This window comes from Zerene cesonia, chromosome 27 (assembly GCF_012273895.1).
Source record: "Zerene cesonia ecotype Mississippi chromosome 27, Zerene_cesonia_1.1, whole genome shotgun sequence".
In the NCBI taxonomy this organism is placed as follows: domain Eukaryota; kingdom Metazoa; phylum Arthropoda; class Insecta; order Lepidoptera; family Pieridae; genus Zerene; species Zerene cesonia.
The window spans coordinates 2,195,244-2,215,420 of NC_052128.1; the positions used below are offsets into that span (position 1 = coordinate 2,195,244).

A 20,177-nucleotide genomic window follows, 5' to 3' on the forward strand; every position below is an offset into this window, starting at 1 on the left:
AACATGACCAAGTGAAATAGTTAAATACGCAAACGTGTTCGAGTAATCGACTGCGCAAACGAGTAGTATTTATCGATGCAACCTTGACAAGGTGACTTAAAACTGGTATAGCGAAATGAGAAAAACCGACATAAAAAATGAGCAATTACGTACAAGGAATTGACAGCGTTGATGAAAATATTGCGGATCTTGTTCGAGCAGTAAATCTCTCGAGCGGCGTGCAACGTTAGCACAAATCCGGTTTTAGAACAATAGATAAATATGTTGTTTTGCTAACATAACTGGTTATTCCCGAGATGGTGTCAAATGAACGCAGTCGAAATTGTAAAAAATCAACACGTCAATTGTCTCAGTAGAGGTTCGTTATCTTTTAATAGTGTAACCTTGAATTCTTGGCATCATGACGCAAACGAAAGTTTAATAAGAGTAACAACATCAATAAATAAAATTAATAAAGTCAAATTTAACTACGAGGCTACTACCTCTTATCGGCTCGGGCCATAATATCGCTTTGTCGGAGTGTGAAAAGCGGCGTCGTTTTAATTACAAACCTGTATGTACGTACGAATACGTAGGTACCTAGGTGGTGCTGTGCGCCGCATAACTGGGTCGCGGCAACTCGGGTGCGATGATAAGTCGACCGCTTTTAAAACGTTTATTATGACCACACTCTATATCGCGTCTCAACCGCACGGCCAAAAGCCGCTGAAATAATTCAGTGGAATTTTAATCACAGAGCGCAAACGAAATATTATGCTTCCATGAGCGCATTATCTGATAATGTTGACTAGATGGCAAACATAGTATTAGTAAGGGCGAGCCATTCTTGTTATCGCCGAGTAAATATTAGACGAGTAAATCATTTGGCAACAATTTCCTTTGCGATCCGGCCGATCGTCCGAATTACCGTCTCGAACGCGTAAACAATCGGTGACCTGGAACATGCTTGACTTTGCTCCACGAGAATCGTATGTAGTTTCTTTGTTTCACTTTTGAATGTGTTAAAGTGAAATTTGAAAACTATCGCCTTACATTAACAATACCGATATTTTATTAAATAAATTTGACCGAAGGCTATTTCTTTATCATTGACGCATCTTATCAGAAAATATCCCCACCCGGAGCGTCGTTATCTAAAGAATAACAAGGCAGTGAGACACGTGCGTTTGTAAAACTGAGCGCGATAGCTCACTACTATAACGAATCACGCGATAAACTGACAGTTGCACTAGACTTCCGAGAATCTGTTACCCGTTCAGCTATAATAAAGAATATTTCGAGTTACGTGTCGATAATGGTTGCATGTCTCGCGGATTAAATACCCGTTGCATTCAGGTGATGTGCAAATCACATAACGTCGTGGTGTTTTGTTGCATTTTTTTGCATCAATTTTGTTGCGCGGATTTTGCGTAATTTTGTCGAAACAACCGGAGTCTGCCACAAGTCAGACAATTTATTATCTCAAGTCTATTTATATTTAGCCTTCGGAAATTTGGAATGCAAATAATTATTCAAAACATTCTTGTCAGTTTTGGGTTACCTACTGATATAGCAATATTTTATCAAAACTAAACCTAAAAGTGTCTAACTGAAAAGGCAAAATTGCCAAGTGATAATCACAAAATAATGGAAAACTCAAACAACGTAAAAAAATATATATATCAGAGCTTCGTTTTCATTTTCCACTGGACAAAAATTAACTCGTCACGTTGTCCTCGGCGGCGGACAGATTCATGATAAAAAGCTGTTATTTTTCCAAACGCTTTGTAGTACTCCACAATAGTTACTGGTGCAGCGCTGTATTTTAACATTTTCGTAAATGCACCGCAGAAACTTTTCTCGTATATAAAATACAAACAAACGGATAAACAGGACTCGAAATATCATCAAATACATACATTTTCATAAAAATATATTTACCTCTTCCGTAAGTTATATATACATCTACAATAAATATGTATAAAATACAAGCTAGTGAAGGTTACGATTGTTCAAATATGTCAAACGAGTTTTTCCTTGTATATTTACAAGTTGTAATAAGATGTCATGACTATCGCTAAACGAAGCGAACTTTCAATTTATATTTATTGCTTGGGATTGCAGAATGTTTCGACATTTTGTTCATTACACGATAGACCAACCTTAATGAGAAGCTTTTACATTTGTACATATAACTACGGTTATGAGTGATCGTATGTTTCTTTATTCGATTATAATATTTAACTGATTGAAACAGTACAAATGCTATCAAACATTATCTGATTCTGTTCATTCATTGCTGTTTATTTCTACCGTCCTAGCCCAATACACCGGTTTTTCATAATTGTTTATTTAATTCTCATTTATCTTATGACGAAACAGGCAGGTATTTGATATAAGGTTATACGACTACACCAAAAAGCAAAGTTCAAATAGATTCAAGAGCAAGCAACACTAATAAAAGCATAATATTTTCAATGTTTTCCAGTACAGCTGATGCGGAACACAGATGTCGAAAAGCGCAACGCAGCCGCTCGCTCCCCGTTCCCATATCCGACGTAAAACATACCGTGTGCTGCCAAATATATTTCAATTTCGCACCAAATGAAATCGATACCGAGTTGCATGTCTGGTGCACTCGTGTTTTTTGTTATTGTAAATCAATGATACACCTTTTTTTTGGGTATCATTCTGACACTTTGAAGGTGAATTGCGGGTTTCAGTTTGGTGTAATCGTTATACCTACGAAAATTATTCTTTGAAAACATTGTACATGTTATTTTTTTGTGTATCACCTTACAAAAACAACAACAGCAACAAGAAGGAGTTACTTCTACATACAAGCATGAATGTTTGAAAGGTATGCCCATTATTTATAAATATAATGGTTATAATATCATTTGGGACTACTCACTCTGAATGGTGCCGGGAATAGTGATGAGGAGTCAGTCGGTTCGGCGGCGTGCGCGTGCGACATCTGGTGCGCGCGCGCCTGCCGCTCGCGCTCCCGGTCGCGCTCGCGGTCGCGCGTGTCGCGAGTGTCGCGGGTGTCGCGCGCCTCGCGGCTGTCGCGGGCGTCGCGCGGCTCGCGCTCGCGGCCAGGCCACGCCGCGCCCGCGCCCGCGCCGCCGCCACCCCCGCCCCGGTCCCACTTGTCGTACCTGGAAACAATTGTATTTTGTTTCATTTAAACGTTTTAGTATTCATTACAAAGCTCAACGAAAGGGAGACAGACGTGTACCTAGTACCTGCTAATATTGACTCGTATCATATGAATTGAAATTCATATAAACAATAGTAATAACATAACATTATTCCAGATGAAATCGAACCAGCCCAAGACAAATATCATATATCAGGATATAAGAGAAAAGGTAATCATAGACTAAACGGATAACTCAATTATACCTAATATTATTGTTTATACGACGATTCTTTATGTCTTTAACTCGGAGCTCCCAATTGATGCGAGCTTATTGTTTTCCGTTTCTCCCGAGTTCCCACATGGCACATTCAAATGGAGCGTAAACATTATAATTCACACATTGGCCCGCTTAAGAGGATATCACGTAGTCGGCAACATTTGTGATTTGACGCATTGTTTGCTCTTCTTATCTTCAGTTCAACGCCACGCCCGCTCGGATTGGGCAACGTTTTGTGTACACCACTTCCTCTACAAGTGGGTGGTCCATTTAACATCAACGGGCTCTTTAATTATTATGAAATGACCATTGGAGTCACGACTGTGTGACTTAAACGCATCTTAAACGGATAGAGGTGGTACCATGTTCTTTTTTTAATGTTTTACTATATTCCTTTAGAATATTGATATTTTCTGTTTTAGAACAAAAATTATAGATTAAGTAAATATCACTACAGCATTTAACAAATAAATATCTAACATGTGCATTGAGCAATAAAAACAACTACTCATTTCACTAACCGAGGCAGGTTTATTCAACAATTCCTAGCTAACGATTTACCATTGCAACGTTATCATATTTTAATTACTCAATCAAAGTGAATATAAATAAATCATATGATAAATTAATTGAAATTCCAATATCTCAAGTTTATAGTGAAGGATGAAGCAAAACTAGCACAAGAACGAACTGCGAAACACAAAGAGCGAAACTGGGTCAGAATTCAAACTTTAGCAAAGTAGCTTATCGAATAAAATACTTAGCCGCCTTGTTAGATGCTTCTAGTGCATAAGTTTATTTGTGTGGACAATATGTTCGTTAACTCATAAACTATAATTGCGTCCATCTTTAGAGTTTATAATAACCCTTACACCGAGTAATTCATAGTTTCTAGAGTTCAAATTTAGCATATTTTTCTCGATAACATGCCCATTTCTTGTCATTTCAAACAATTTTTCGAATTGTTATTTTTTAGAAACGACCGAAATAATATAGGTTGAGTCCCATTTAATATTTTAAAACCCCATAACATCAATATTTGAAACGCATCTAAACTGTAATAAATCCGCACAATATTTCAAACAAAAACGCCACAACAACGCGCGCCGATAACATAACGAGTGTATTTACGTTTAAATGAAAACAATCTAAAATAGTTTCAATATTTTGAGAATAGAATAAAGTCTAATGCGTATTGCCAGATGTTTATATTTGTACAATACAACTACGAGTCAAGATAAACATTTCAATAAATATTACGTGACACTAAACCGATAAAAATAAATAAATAAGTGATTCAAAATTCCTAGAGTTCGAAAAAGTTGTAATCATACTTCATCCTACTAATATTATAAACGCGAAAGTCTGTAAGAATATATCCAGGTACATATGTTTGCTACTCTTCCAAGCAAAAAATTTGACACAGGGATAAATCAGTCTGGATTAACACATAGGATTTTTTAGCCGGTTGCCACGCAAGTCGCAGGTTCCAGCTAGTATAAAATAAATGGAATTTTGTATCCATTTGTTCTCTTTTATCCATTTTCTAGGAAATTAGTTAGGTAAATTCTTATTCATGAAAGGAAAAATCCGTAACCCGAATTTCCATCAAAACCATTAATATTAATTTCACGAAAACACATAATGGTTCACCCACACGCTCATAAGCTCTCGAGCAATGATCCGGGCACACTGAGCTATTTGATACCATATTGATTACACTCAAGATCGTTCGTGTAGCCACAGCTTATACAGCTAAGCTATTTCAACGCAAAATCAAAGGCATTCATGGTATTTACACATATTACACGGTATGAGCATTCTCGACATGCTGTCGTTCAAATTGCTATATGACTGATCCTTTGATATAATTCTATTTTTAGTAAAGTGTTTCTAAGAAAAATATTATGTTAATGGCTTACATAAAAGGCTATCTAATTAAGTACCATTGATTATGAAAAAAATAATAGTTCGTTACAAATAAAACAATATTACAAGAATATATTGTTCCATTTGTATTTCGTACTAACCTATCGAACCACGATAAGTGGCGTCTAACAATCTTCAATCAAACATTGTCTCTGATAATAAACATTTGTGTGATTTGCGTCGTGAGCACAATTGTTTCTAAAACAAACATGAAGCGCGATGTACACAAAGTCGATGTTAGCTTTAACCACTAAGCATATTTAATAAAAAAATGCCATGACTAAAGTCTGTTAGTAATTAAAAATTTCGCCCCGAGAACCTAACCAATATATATGTAGTATATCTCAGAGCAAGCACCGTTACCAAAAGCGTATAATTGTCTCGATCGAGTTTTTTAAATAACAGGATACGGCGCTATAAATCGCGGTATTATTCGTTATCAGGAGCCGCGACCAAAAGGAAGTAATTGCGATAATAAATCTTCACCTTGCGCGGACGGCGAAAGTGGTATTACGGGTTGTACGCCATGCTTTAATCGTTGTTTATGGTATTTCGGCTATTGGTGTAACTGTACTCTTTGACTTTTCCTTTTATCGAATGAGAGGCAGTCGGGCAACTGCGGCGTGTAAATACCTACAGCGCGCCTCGTAACCGGAAAATATCCTTGTAGCAACCAATTAAATAACACTGTCATTCAGTAATTACAATTCCTATGAAGTAACTTTTTATTACATCTATAATTGAGTAACCTAGAGGAAGGATCATTCTATAACTATATCTCGTATGGTCAGACTGTGAGCCATCGTCAACTAGTGTTGAATTTATAGTAGATATATATCTTGCGTACTATACAGAAAGCAATTGTCATTGTTCCCTTTCTCGCGGCAACAACATTTTAATGACATGCCAACCACGTGCCCCGACAACTTATTTTTTTATGTCTGCAGGTAAGAACCGCGGCTTGAGTTCAGACTACCAAAAAGACAGCGTGAACGCAGCCAATTGCAGCCCTCCCACGGAAGCGCAATCTCTAGGAAGGGAAACAAAAGGCCAAAACGGCACTGTAGCAACGATTTTTAACTAGTACGGCAATCGAGCGTTTTCCTTTATTTGCGCAAACTACGGCTCTCAATTACCCCGTCTGTGCAGCCGGGTCAGATTGCATTACTCTGTTTTCCCTCTCTCATTGTATTATAGTTCAGCCCAGTTTGAAGCGCGAATAATTAATAGAGTCCGGGCCACGGGCCAAAGGTAATGCTTACTTGCACTTTAGAGAAATTAACCCAGTTCGTGTTAAGCTTATTAGGTAAATTAATGTTAGAAGAAATTCGCCCCGCCCTAAATTCTTTAGAACATTTTTCCCGACCATGAAATTCTACATCCTTCTATACCAATATATTTCACGAATCTAGTAGGTCGTAGCTTTATAAGTGTATACACACGACATTCATGTAAACAGGAAATTTTCTAATGTCAAATTTAATTCAGACATTGTTAAAAAAAAACATCATAAATATTAAGCTACAAAAATAATATCCTGGCGTGTCACGATCGAATAAAATTTTATAAAAATCGCCTATCTGCATTGGAATTTCAAATGAAGTCATAACGATAATCACCCAATTAGCCACGACTCAGCATCGAACCGGTCTGCCACGGACGCATTCAACGTGCCGATAAATAAACTAACAATACAAACTCATTTCTCATACAGTGTCATAATAAATCGAAGAGAAAACTGCACAAGTCCGATGTAAATTGAGTCGAGACACTATTTTCAAATCACGTCCCAACAGTAATTATTTATACGTGGAACATTAAAAATATAAGGGAATATTCAAGTGGAACTGAAAACATCAATGGTTGATAAATATTCGATTTATCTGTGAATATATGAGATGAAATAAAATCCCCGGGCTAACGAAGAGTAATTATTATCTACTTTCAGAATTAAAACAATACAACTACCCACATAGTGATTTTTGCTTTTATTTATTACTATACCGTACGCGGCTTCGTCCGCGTTGTACCTACGGAGGAAATAGATTCCCTTTCTCATGTCAATTTCATTCTAATTTAAAAATATCCTTGTTGTGTTTTGGAACCTTTTGTCATCCAACTTCGTTCTATTGTAATACATATGTACATATTAGTACAGATACGAACTGCTTCGAAATAATTTATTCAAGACAAAAAAATCATCATGTCCTATAACTTATTTATTTACAAACAAAAACCAAAATAACAAATAGGGTCAACTAACAAATTATAATGTGCGTCATGTGGAAGTAAATACGTAACGCGACTGGTGCAAAACTGAAATGAAACAGTAAACACTTGAAAAGCGCTCAAATTGTGGCACTAACTACGGCTCGATTGATAACACGCGCGCCGAGGTCTGCGGTTATCGCGTTATAAATACCGCCAATATTTCAACTTTTTATATTCATTTGTGGACGTAACTTGCGAAAATGTTTGACATTATATTCTGCGCATTTCGATCAGTAAAACTACCTTCCTTACATTTTATTACTTTTCGTGACGTTAGCAAATGAATAGTAAATAAGTATTGTCTTTAAATTAAAAAATTGTTGTCATTTATTTAATAATATGAGATTTAATACGTTTATCGTGCGTTTATCTCTGTATATTGTATAACTTATCACGAGATTATTATGCAAGATATTTGCTCGATTATGCGAGTACCATAAAAAACAAATGATAACCACTAAAATTTTGATACTTTGCTGTCATTCCCTTATCGTGTACACGATTTAACTATACTATAAGGTACGTTTAAAAATTCTTATGAAAAGCAACGTTGTGAAAATTTCATTTTGAAATTAAATTGAAGTCTACTTTAGATAAATAAAAAATGCCCCAAAAGAGTGTTCCGCATTGTAGGCATAACAACTTGCTCGCAGCAAAATGGGAATTTCTTCTCGTTTTGTCCACTACGAAGTATTTTTGCTCAAGTAATAGACTTGGCAAGATAGGCTTTTAGAAAATAACTTATAACAAATCGTCGTACTCCAACATAATGCAAACATTATTTAAAAATAGAGTAAGAACGTAGTTTCAGATGTTGCAATGGTACGTAATTTATGAAGTTATGTATTAATTACCTACTAACATAATATTCTAATACATTTATATATTTAAAGAAAATGATGTATACGTACTAAGATTACTTACGTTTAAAAATAACATTTCAATTTTCTTTCTTTTTCCGATACCCAATTTGGGTCATAATGGGATACCTCCATGTAACCGAAACAAAACCTCTCGCATTTGGTGGACTCCTTTGTTTGCAAATAAAAAGGTTTCTCGATAACGACATAAGTATAGAGAACGATTGTCAAAAGGTAAAGGATCATACGATAAGTGAACCCTTGTTCAATCTATGTACGGATTCCGTCTGGCTCACATCCAAATTCCTGTTAAATTCTGTCGCGAAACGCTTTTTACATACCCATAACGATAAACTGTGATTAGAGCGAATCACATTTTAACAACGCATTCAATTATGTGTCTATTAATGTGTTCTTTATTTTATCTAACTGAGTGAATCTTTTAATAGTGATCGAGAATCAATGATTAGTTAGTAAGTTGTTAGAATATTACATAATACACTGCAAAAACAAAACTCTCCCCGCATAAATCGAATTGGCAAAGTAAAAGGTTCAATAAAAACATGTATGTTATGGTTGTCATCACGAGCGAATACAATCTTTAGACAAAAATAAAAACCAACCTAAAATAATATACTTAAAACAATTATTCAAACGACTTCTAATCGTCGCATCTTAAACGCTAAAGAATGCGTCACTAAAAGGTGCTTCAACACCGTTCTAGTATTTAATTAAACGGACACATCTTACAGAACAAAAAACATGATCAATCTAACCGGTGCGTACTTCAAGCTTCACCCTCCTAAGTTCATCGACCGTTATCAAAGAGGCTGGGGGAATGTCGCTCCACGCACCCTTTTTAATAAATAACAATAATTATACGACACACGTTAAACTCTGCGTTTATTCTTGGCATACCCCAAGGTTCAGGTCTTGGCCGTGTTTTATTGTTTCGCTGTACATATGGTCAATACGGAATATAAATTTCAACGAGCTGATCACAGCTGTTATTACGTGAAACATTATTTATGTATAGCGGAGTTAAGGCAGTTTACGATTCGATACATAACATTCGGTAGCGCGACCGTCCAACCCCTGCTAGGCCGAACGGTCGTTGACACTTGACTTATATCCTAACGACACTCTTTATCGGTTACGATAACATCCAATACAATGTCATCCGATAACAAAAAAATAAGGTGCTGATATATAAGCAAAACTGATATTGAACCAATTTTATGTATTATTACTTATAACTATTTATCATTTGAAACGTTTAATACGATGCTTTTATTAAACCGATGAATTAAATCGTTAGAAAGTAATATTTCGAACGTTATATACCAGCAAGAATCATCTATAAAAACATTATAAATTTGAAGTAAGAGAAGTTCGTGGATGATTTTATTTAGCGTATCGAGAATAAATTTCCACTTCCGATTCGATTGGAGTCACTAGAAGATTGTGAGGGGATATCGCGGTTCAATGTACTTAGAGCGAAGCCTTCAATAACCTCAAATAGAACGCTGTTTGTGAAAAGAAATATTTAAAAATTAAAAATACTTTTGGTTATAAAAAAAAACAATGAAATGTACGAGCACGCAAGCTCTACAACGTAGCATTAAATAAAAAAAGTGCGCAGTCAATTTCGAAAAATTTCAACTAAAATCCTTTTTTAATGATTACATGTGCAATATACGAAAGCTGAAAAAGCAGGAGTGGGTACGTAATCAAACAGTCGCGAATATGAGCCAGCTCTGAGAGGTTTTAAACAACGCCACAATAATTCCTGAATATTCCCGAGCCTTCACGGCTTTAATTAGCGTCGCCGTCTGTGCGCCTACACTCGTTCATCAACTGAGGACCGATTTTAAACTTTTCTTAATTATTGTATTTAATCAAGTAAGTGATCCGGTACATGATGAGATAGAACGCGACAAAAAGGGAATGGATATCTATTAATCTTCGCTTTACGAACATTAAATTTAGTTAACATGTAGTTTATCTTATTTATTTCAGTAATATAATAGGCATCACTATAAACATTTACAGAAATTTAATTCAACACTAAAATACTGTATATTACAATTTAAAGCGTCAGAGCTAACGATACGTAAATTAGAAATGAAATCACTCCAACAATTACGGCAATGGTTAATTTCCTACTAAAAGCCGACTCATATGTAGATTAATGAACGATCACCATGCAGTAGCTACACATAATTACAAGCTAACGGCTATACAACAACAGCCAACATGTCAAAAGCATAGCCAAGTTTCCTCACGACAATTAAGAGCGGACATTGGCATGACGCAACCACTGTAACAAATGTACGATAGTGAACCTTAATAGCCACAGATAATGCGAGCCCGCTGCATTTTTATTTAGCTTTTTATAATTTTTATACGATCCACTCGCGATGTGAGTTGTTAATCATTGCTAGCGATTCCAGTGCGTGCGATCAAATTTGCTTTGTTCCGTACGGTTTGTGCGTTTTAACAAAATCAACCGAATTGCACATCTCGAGAATGTTGATGTCGCAGTTAATCACTCAATTAATTTTATCGTGTGTACAAAACGAAGTGGTAGCGAGATCAAAAGATATATTTTGGCAAACAAAGAAACATTTTTCCAAGTACATTGCGAACTTCCTTTTTGTCATAATGAGAATTCTCGGAAAATAATCGGGCTGCCAACGTTTGTGTTTCATACAACATATGGCAATCATTAGTAAAAATAATCTTTTGGGTTTTGTATACACACCAAGTAATAAGAAAATTACTAACCTATTCCCTTAAAATAAGGATAAATAAGAAAGCAAATGGATACTGCAACTTATTTGCACTACCTAAGAAGCTGAAGATAACGTTGCTACGTAGTATACGATTCAGCAATCACTCACAACTGCCAAATCCTATCGTAAAACCGTCTGAAACAATCACCTATACATATGAGCTAACCTAAAAAAAAAAACAACAAATACCCGCTCACTAGCGCAACGAGTTACGGTTAAAAGCAAAAATAATTCGTAACTACAATTATAAACTCTACGAAAAAGACACGTTCATTCGGCCATTGTTCAAAGCGTACAATTCAAAAAATGCGTTTCATAAAACCGCGCCATTTCTACGAGATGAAGTCGCGGCATTACGTAACTAACAATCCAACAGTGTAACAGTGTTTCTATCTGTAAGTGTCCGTCCATTTGTTTCGTGTCAACCATTTACTCGAGAATTCAGATGGTGACCTTCGTTCGTATAATAGACTTGGTTCATACAACGATCGTAATACGAACTGCAATCAATTTTGGTATATCTCATGCTATACATATAAAACTGAGGTCGAAGACTCCAAAGATTTGTTTAAATATTTGCGAAGACCGCAATATGTGTACACTCATCAGCGTCAGGTACACAGTACATTACCGCGCGTGTAATTGATACCTGCATACAATTCGTTAGATATATATTTCCAATTATTTACGCTGTGCGTGCCTCGAATGTATATTATTCAGGTCAACTTTTAACGCATTGTATCACAACGGATTATTTTGGTGAATACAAAATGTAATCACTTTTACGTTTAGCGATTTGAATTATGTACTTTGTGAAAATAACATCGCGGTATTAATAGTAGCCAGACTGGTGGAAATATTTAATTAATTATAAGCTATCAATAACACTCCTAACTCATAACCCTGGTCTTCTGTCGAAGTACTTCAAAACCAATATCAATTAATACGATTATTAAAATTTCTTTTTCATTCTCTCCTTGACTTGTGATCGCTGCATTTATAATTCCGTCGCCATTGTTAGAATTTTTTTCACAACTGCCGAAAGAAAGAGAAAATGAACTTTATCATATGAGGCATAAAAGTGAAATCAACGTGCCAGTCAGTGACAGCACAAAGCCCGGATGCAATAACTACCCATTTTATAATCTGTTTAGCGACGTAATTGGTTAAACTGCGAATGTTTTGTTCGGCACCGTAATACGAGGACTTTTAATTCCACTACTTACATTTAATTACTGACTTTCTAGTACATTCAGTATAGTCTTGTTTTCATTGGGATCTAGACGTTAATTTTGTTGGTATAACCGACAGTTCAATTCAAGAATAACAGAGACTTAAACTTTTGCTGATTGGTTTTCCATTGTTGCGGCTTCGAATTAAACCCGGATCTGTTTGTTATGCCTCGCTACAGTCCTTAACAACTATCTTGCTTGCAACCAATGTACTGATCTACTTCTTCATTTAGGCATATAATAGAAAACATTTCTTATGATTTAGTTATCAGTATCAGCTCTCTTCTTAAAATAAATATATCATTCACGTAATATTCACCATGCGTTTGTGGCATTGTTTTTATCTTACTCCTTTAAAGATTCATCTGTACTTATTTCCCTAAGCTCCATTTCCAAATCACAAACCCGGCAGGCCAGTACAGCCTTCTTTTTGCGTCGTCCACTCGGCGCTGTCTGTATTCGGCATACGTTAGCCTATTTTCATTTCCCAGAGCGAAATACCGTCCGAATGAAAATATAGAACAAAAATATTGAGAGCTGTTTCAAGAATACACACTGAATGAATGCTCGGGATTATATGCTTTTCCGCTTGTAAGGAGCTGTATAACGAAGTGCCGATATACGTAACAATCTGTGGCTTTTGCTGGGGAAACTTTTACGTTCTTCACCGCTTTATTAGTTTCAACTGTTTTATAAGACACTTCAGTGATGCATTGTATGATTCCAACATAGTAAGATTCAGTTACACTCGTAGCGACGTAGTAAGTACCTACACTAAAAATATGCGTCAATACTGTTTTTCGTGTCATCGTTTTTAATAATGCCGAAATCTATCATGTAGCGATTTACTGTCTACACAAACTACGTAGAAAAAGAAATCAGAACACTTCATTGTTAAATGAAAAGAAAACCAAATAAATCCTATCCTACTAATATTATAAATGCGAAAGTTTGTAATGATGTGTGTGTGTTTGTTGCTCTTTCACGCAAGGACTACTGAACCGATACTGGACGATTGGAATAGCAGCAGCGAATACGGACTTACGCGGGTGAAGCCGCGATGCGCTATTGTATTAAACCAAATAAATGTTGTATTATTGGCCTCTATTGAAAGAGATATACAACAATAAAGGGACTTAGCTGAACCACCGATTCTAATTAATGATCTTTATAAATAGTCCATTTTGGGTTAAAATGTAAATACAAACCGCAATTTCAGAGACACGTGTCCTTTCAATGATCCTTACACAAGCAGACTAAAAGCTATCAAATGTTTGAGGAACTTCAATGTATTCAAAATAGTTTAACACTTCAAATATATTTGGCTTTTTCGATATCTGGAATAATTTTTTTAAGAAGTAATCCAGCATACCAGCAACAACACTTACATCAGCTTTATTACTTCACAAAGTTTACTATCCGTTGAAAAGTCCTTAAAATCAAACTTAGGAAAATACCCGTAAACCAACCACCAAATTTTAATGGATTCAAGACTCGATTAAAGATTTATTCATTATGTACTCGTACATCTCCTAAGATCTAACGGCGAGCGTGCCACGATCACGTAAGCAAAATAAAGAACCAATGTACCATGTATTAAAACCGCAACGTTTCCAATTTCTTAGTGCATAATGCCAAGTACACTTTAACATTAAAACGCCAGTATCTAGTCCCACCACAAACACCCACTAAGCTCGCGTCCAATATCTGCAGCATCTTAAACAAACGTATGCTCAATTTATGAGGTATCATTAAGGAGAGTGGCTCAACGGCCAGGAGCTTGACTCGAGCCACCAATTCGGATTATTGGATTATCGCCGCCCTGCATACACGGCGGAATTCGAGGAGACGTTCTAATGACGTCACGTTACTTGATACCGCTAACTAGACGTTAGCCATAATGGTAATATTAAAAAGCGTCAGTTATATCCTTAGAGGATAATATCATCTTTTGTATTTTTTGTTTCTACAAGTTTACAATTGTGTTTCACTCTTGAGGATCATTTGCGAAAAAACATAAGTATAAAAATTAGCACTACTAATTATTATATTCAGTTATATTTAAAGTACAGAGCCCCTATCCAAACTACATGTAGTTATAATTCCCAATCAACACGGTTATAACATCATCGTAAAATTTGTTCCATAAAACCCTTTTACATAGAAATGTTCTGCTTACGAGTGTGTTCACATCAAAATTCCGAAAGTGTACGCCCAGTTCTATCCATTTATAACTTATATTGGAGTCGTGAGGCGGCAGATATCAAAAGAAATGAAATAATATCACATAATAATGTTCAACACGGGCCTTAGTACGAATCTCGTAGCGGTGACGTAGACTTAGATAAATTATGTAACTGAAACAAATGCTCGCTTTAAAAATATACCAAGTGATCAAAGGGAATAAATAAGCAAATAAATGATACTACATGTGTAAGGTGCAACTCGGTTTTTGAGATTCTCTCCTATAATTGAACGCAACGTTCGCAACTAATGCATTTACGCTGACACCCAAGTGACAAATTTCAGAATGCTAACTGACTCTTAAACCAGCACACGGTCACATTAAAACGATGTTACTTAATCCCAAACCTGATACGATATACAACATCAAAAAAAAAAAATACAAATGAATGAGCATTTGTAATTTTTTCCTTAACCTTATGATCTGATAAATACTTTCCTTTCAATATAACAATATATGAGTATTTAATTAATATACACACAATTAAACCCATAAATGAGAAACGAGAAACGAATTATTCTGGCACTGGATTCGATTTCAAATGTGGTAATCATGTCGTTGAATATGCAAAGTGAATTATCTACGTTTGTAATAGGTATTTTGAGAAAGTAATTATGACGGTTACGCTTTCACGGCTCAACCGCTAAATTGTTTTTGATGTAATTTATTTCGGCGGTATCAGAGACGTAGAGGGCGCAGCGTTTCAGAACTGGGAAGTAAATTAGTTATAATAAATGCATGCGCTAAGTTTTAATTGTCACAAGTCAATATACATCCCAGCCTATTAATGGCAAGTGATACTTCGCCCACAAGCTTCCTCAATAATGAAACGGTACCAAAAAAAAATCAGTGACAACATCTGGAGATTGGATGACATACTAGACCAACAAGAAATGGTACAGCTAGAGAATCCTTATTACTATTTGAATACAGATTGTATAGGAGTGCGGTAGTTTCCTCGATGCGTGACCCCAATCCGTGCACAAGCAAGTCCAGCTCTCATTAACTATTCGTCTAACATCTTACCCGACGGCGCCGTTCAGAGCGGTGACCAGGCCGGGCCTCTCATAACACATATGCATGCCAGCTGCCTCTCCACCCACTTTATTAACAATGAACGAAATTGTTGCAAAGTATTCCGACACACAAACAAAACAACTGTTTTTCAATAGACACTTCACTGATCACAAAATGTACTAATCGACGCCACTTACGAACATTTTCCTTGGTTACGTTCAATACGCAATCCACTCTGTTGTGAAATAAACAAATTAGACACGGGAAATGTGGAGGCAATCATATCGGTATTTCATTGTTAATTCACGACATGGCCACGCTTGATCGTAACTGGGTGCTGGGTGCGCGGAGTTATCTTTTAAATTCATCTCGCTCCGTCCAAGTTTTCCCAAACCGTAAAATAATGGATTAATTATGCGATGGAAGCTTCATAATTTTATTATTAAAGTTCTCGATCGGGAGAAAACGTCTGTATATTTTGAACCATCTTCCCCATTATATTGACTTAGAAAAGTTCGTGAAAGGAAAAGTGATTTCGCGCAAACAAGACGTGAGAGAGACATTATACTCGCGGCGGTTTGATATATATCGCGAGCAAATATTCTGTCATCGCATTCACACATATTAAGAGGAATCCACGCATATACGATACGCTAGAGCAACCAATACTGTACGAGTTATTAAATGAACAGATTGTATAGTAATCTCATATCTATCTAGCCGTTATTCGAAACAATATTATAATTGTATGTAATAAATAGATTTACAGAGGCTTATAAACAATCGTCAATTTTATACATATAACAAGTGTAATCAAAGAGCTTTTGTTCTAAGTTGTATATTGTTGTGGTATTTTAATCTAGAAAAATATTAAATTTGTTCGCAGGGCAATCTATAAAGTTAATGTTTTCCCTAATCCCTTAAATAAAGTTGAAGAAGAACATTTCATTATCTTTTCGCTTGAAATTCTTAATCTGCTATTTTTTTCTTATAACATTAAGAATTTAAGTTTACCTGATTGTTACAAAATTTATCTATTCCACAGATTTGATATAAACAGAAAACATACAGTGTTAAGTTTCACGGCGAAACAGCGATGTATTGTCATAAACATATCACAAACGAGCCATACGGGTGTAAGGTTATTTGTGATAACTTCGTTACACCTTTCGAAATCGAAAATTAAGGTTTTATTAAATAAATATACGAAATGCATGAATAACATATATTTTTCCTAAGTGCTGAAGTCCTAGCAAATATTGAAAAGGACAACGGATTATTTGAGATTTCTCTTGAAACACTTTCAATCCTATAAATTGGCAAACGTGATTAAGTTCACCAGGTAGGGTTTCTCATTTAACGGCAGCTAACGCAGCTTTAATATATGGCATTTTAATTGACTTTAGTCAATAAATATGCTTTACATTATTTCGTAAGCAGATAGACTCATTTATTTACCTATAGGGACACATGACGATTATTCGTGCTGTTTCTGTATCAGAAATATTGTTTATAAACAATACAAAAACTTATTAAAAGAATTATTAAGACGCGTAGAAAAGAAGAATTAATGAATAACATTAACAACATCTAATGTCCACTAATCCTTACATGTCCCGTGTGTGTGAATGTATGAGTAAATCCACGCCATCCGCGAAAGTCTAAAACGTAACATTTGTCAAGGTTATATTTCCGCGGGTTTTCTGTGCGAGCCAAAATCTTGTCTGGCCGACATTCTGGTCCACATTAACCTACTTCCACGAGGTCGGAATCACCGCGCCGCGTCAATCGAGTGTTTTCGATAATTACTTGCTCGTTAGTTCAGGGACTAAATTGATAGCTTTTATGATTATATATTTATTGTTAATAGTAATATACGTTTTACTTTTTTACTCAATGCACGGCCACGGCGTGTGATTGTCAGTTGTCAAACATAATTCTGCCTTCTGTCGTATGATGACTTTGTTTATTATTTACGGGTAATTGAATGCATCATTTATATGAGCTGTAATACTTTCTTAGTTAACATTGTACTAAAGCAGCTTACTGATATTATATATTATATAATAAATATAGCTTAAAGCCTTCTAATTGTGTCTATAATAAATTCCATCGGACCTACGGACACGTATTGATAGATAAGGTTCCTAAAAAGTTTAGCAAATTAGTTCCGTCACCGATCAATAATAACATATGTTGAGGACATTATAATCACAAGATATAATAATTAAATTATCGACGATAGCAACTCCTGCACGTGGGAATGTGCCTCCTAGCTACCGATTTGTGTTATCTTATTACAGCATTATTCATTAAAGCGCGAAATAAAAACGTTAAAAAGTAGATAAATTATTATAATAATGGAGTTATGAAAAACAAGCGCTATCATAACCTCATCGTATTACCGATTACGTAATCTTGAAGGCGCTCATTTACATTTCTTTGTTATAAAAACTTCCAAGCCTCATTAAATAGAAGATTAATTTACAGATGTCTATATTATAATTTTACCGCTTCGAACAAACAGTATGAATGTGAAATTGTTTGTGCTTACGCTTACAAAACACGCAAATGTCTACTGAACAGATTTAGATGAAATTTCGAACACAGGTAGTTTAATCCTGGAACTGTATGAATGGGTTTTTTTAACGTTCATAGAAGCAGCGTATTTGATAAAGAAAAACTTTATCGTATTTACCGAAACTTTTGTAGGGTCATTTATTTATCCCAATTGTAATTGTTTAAATCAACTGATTATTTAGTTGAAGTGGCTGTAATATTCTTCCATATTATAGTATTTTTCTATTATATTTCTAAAAGGTGTAAAAAGTAACAGTTATTAATTTTTTACTTTTCTTTACTGATACGTACTCACGTTTTATTCAAAGCGTCACGTGATAATTATAAAATTACACTTAACATAAACATTTTCATTGTTTAGCAAATAGTTTATAATCTATATCCCATAGATAATCTTTAGTTAAAGCCTTAGAATAAAGCAGTAAGAACTTTTGGAGTATAACATTTTTGATAAATATATACATTAAAATAAAACCTCTTTTTATATACCTTTCACAGTAGTAAATTAAATACATACCTACATTAGAGCCCATAATATCGATTAAAAATAATTTCGCAAATAACGTCGAGGCCCTTCACACGTAGAGGGTGCGCAAATTTTCGACGCCTACGCCTCGTTTAAAACAAAAGCTATGCATGGCGCACTATACAGGGTGCGTAAGAGGGAAATTTGATTTTTGCGTAATGAACCGTTGAAAGCTTTTAAGCGATTAGAAATCTATATAATGCAAGGTCATTATGAATCTGAAAATAATCTATCACGTGCGATCGAGTGTACAGTAGGTAGTCCCGTGTAGGCTAACGACTTTTGTATTAAAAAACGTAACTTTATTAAGTAAACTTTAGTAAGTATTCAACGCAGTGTAATATTTAAGCGCCGGGATTACCCAAACAATAGAGGCCAATGTTTTTTCCTCAATTATTTTATGTGCATCTCATTATTATCATTTTGATTAAATTATTCAACTTATTGTATACTTAATGGCATGCCTCAGTGTTATTCATTGCTGTTTACTATTAGAAACGCACTACAATCTATTAATATAATCCCAAACGAAATGCGGTGGGTAAACAAATATTGTCATAATCCCAGTTTCAGCGATCAAGCGCGTCACGCATGAGTCAACATCATGGACACCGTATCCGTCCGCGGGTCTTACAAAAAAATTACGCCACAGCGCACTATTTCATCCAAAGATCCAACACTGCAATCCAAATCGCCACAGATTTCACTGCGACGGCGCCTCGGTCGCGTTGACAACATGCGCGCATTCCGAGTCGCGTCACGTTCGCCCGCGTCCGTGCGAAATCCCGCCAAAAGTGAGTGTTTGGACAAAGTGAGCGCTCCGGGTGCAGACGTCCGTGCGCTATGCGATGTCGTGCGCGACTGTGGCGGCGCGGCCTGCGGGGAGGAACGCGGGTGCGACGTACGCCGCTCGCAGGTTATCGCCGACTACAGATAATGATGTCAAAAGTGGATCAGACTAATGTTCTCTATTATGTTGTAAACGTTCCGAATAACGCGATGTTGCAGCGTCAGTCCCTGATTCCCTTGCTCTTTGTAACCGATCCCTCGTTTAGAACGATGATAAACATTGTTATTAATCTATTCAATTACCTCACCGATTCCATCGATTTGATTGTCACTTTTTACGTGAGATCCGCCACTCATTTTCATTAATTTATTCTCTACGCTACAAAGTAACTTTCGAGATTATTTCAATTGAAAGTTCTCCGGTTGTAAAAACGGAGAGCGACCCAAAAAGCTGGAGCTTTAACGCAATATCAACAAAGGTAACTTTTAAAGCATCTCTAATCGAAATAAGTTGGCGCCCATCTTCCGACAT

The 20,177-nt window shown here is 35.8% G+C and overlaps 1 protein-coding gene across 4 annotated transcripts in view; it reads right to left on the minus strand.

The window, feature by feature from the left end:
* The window catches only part of LOC119837243 (serine/arginine repetitive matrix protein 2), a 96,578-nt gene extending 76,846 nt beyond the window's left edge, over positions 1 to 19,732 (minus strand). For 3 of the 4 annotated variants that reach the window (XM_038362761.1, XM_038362762.1, XM_038362759.1), the window contains exons 1-3: positions 19,491 to 19,732; positions 15,760 to 15,985; positions 2,894 to 3,140 (exon numbers count right to left, since the gene is read on the minus strand). In XM_038362761.1, the coding sequence (XP_038218689.1) occupies positions 2,894 to 3,140; positions 15,760 to 15,815 (303 nt within the window). In that variant the 5' untranslated portion in view covers positions 15,816 to 15,985; positions 19,491 to 19,732. The remainder of the gene's footprint in view (positions 1 to 2,893; positions 3,141 to 15,759; positions 15,986 to 19,490) is intronic. The other variant, XM_038362760.1, reaches the window with a different exon arrangement.
* Positions 19,733 to 20,177: the final 445 nt, after the last annotated feature.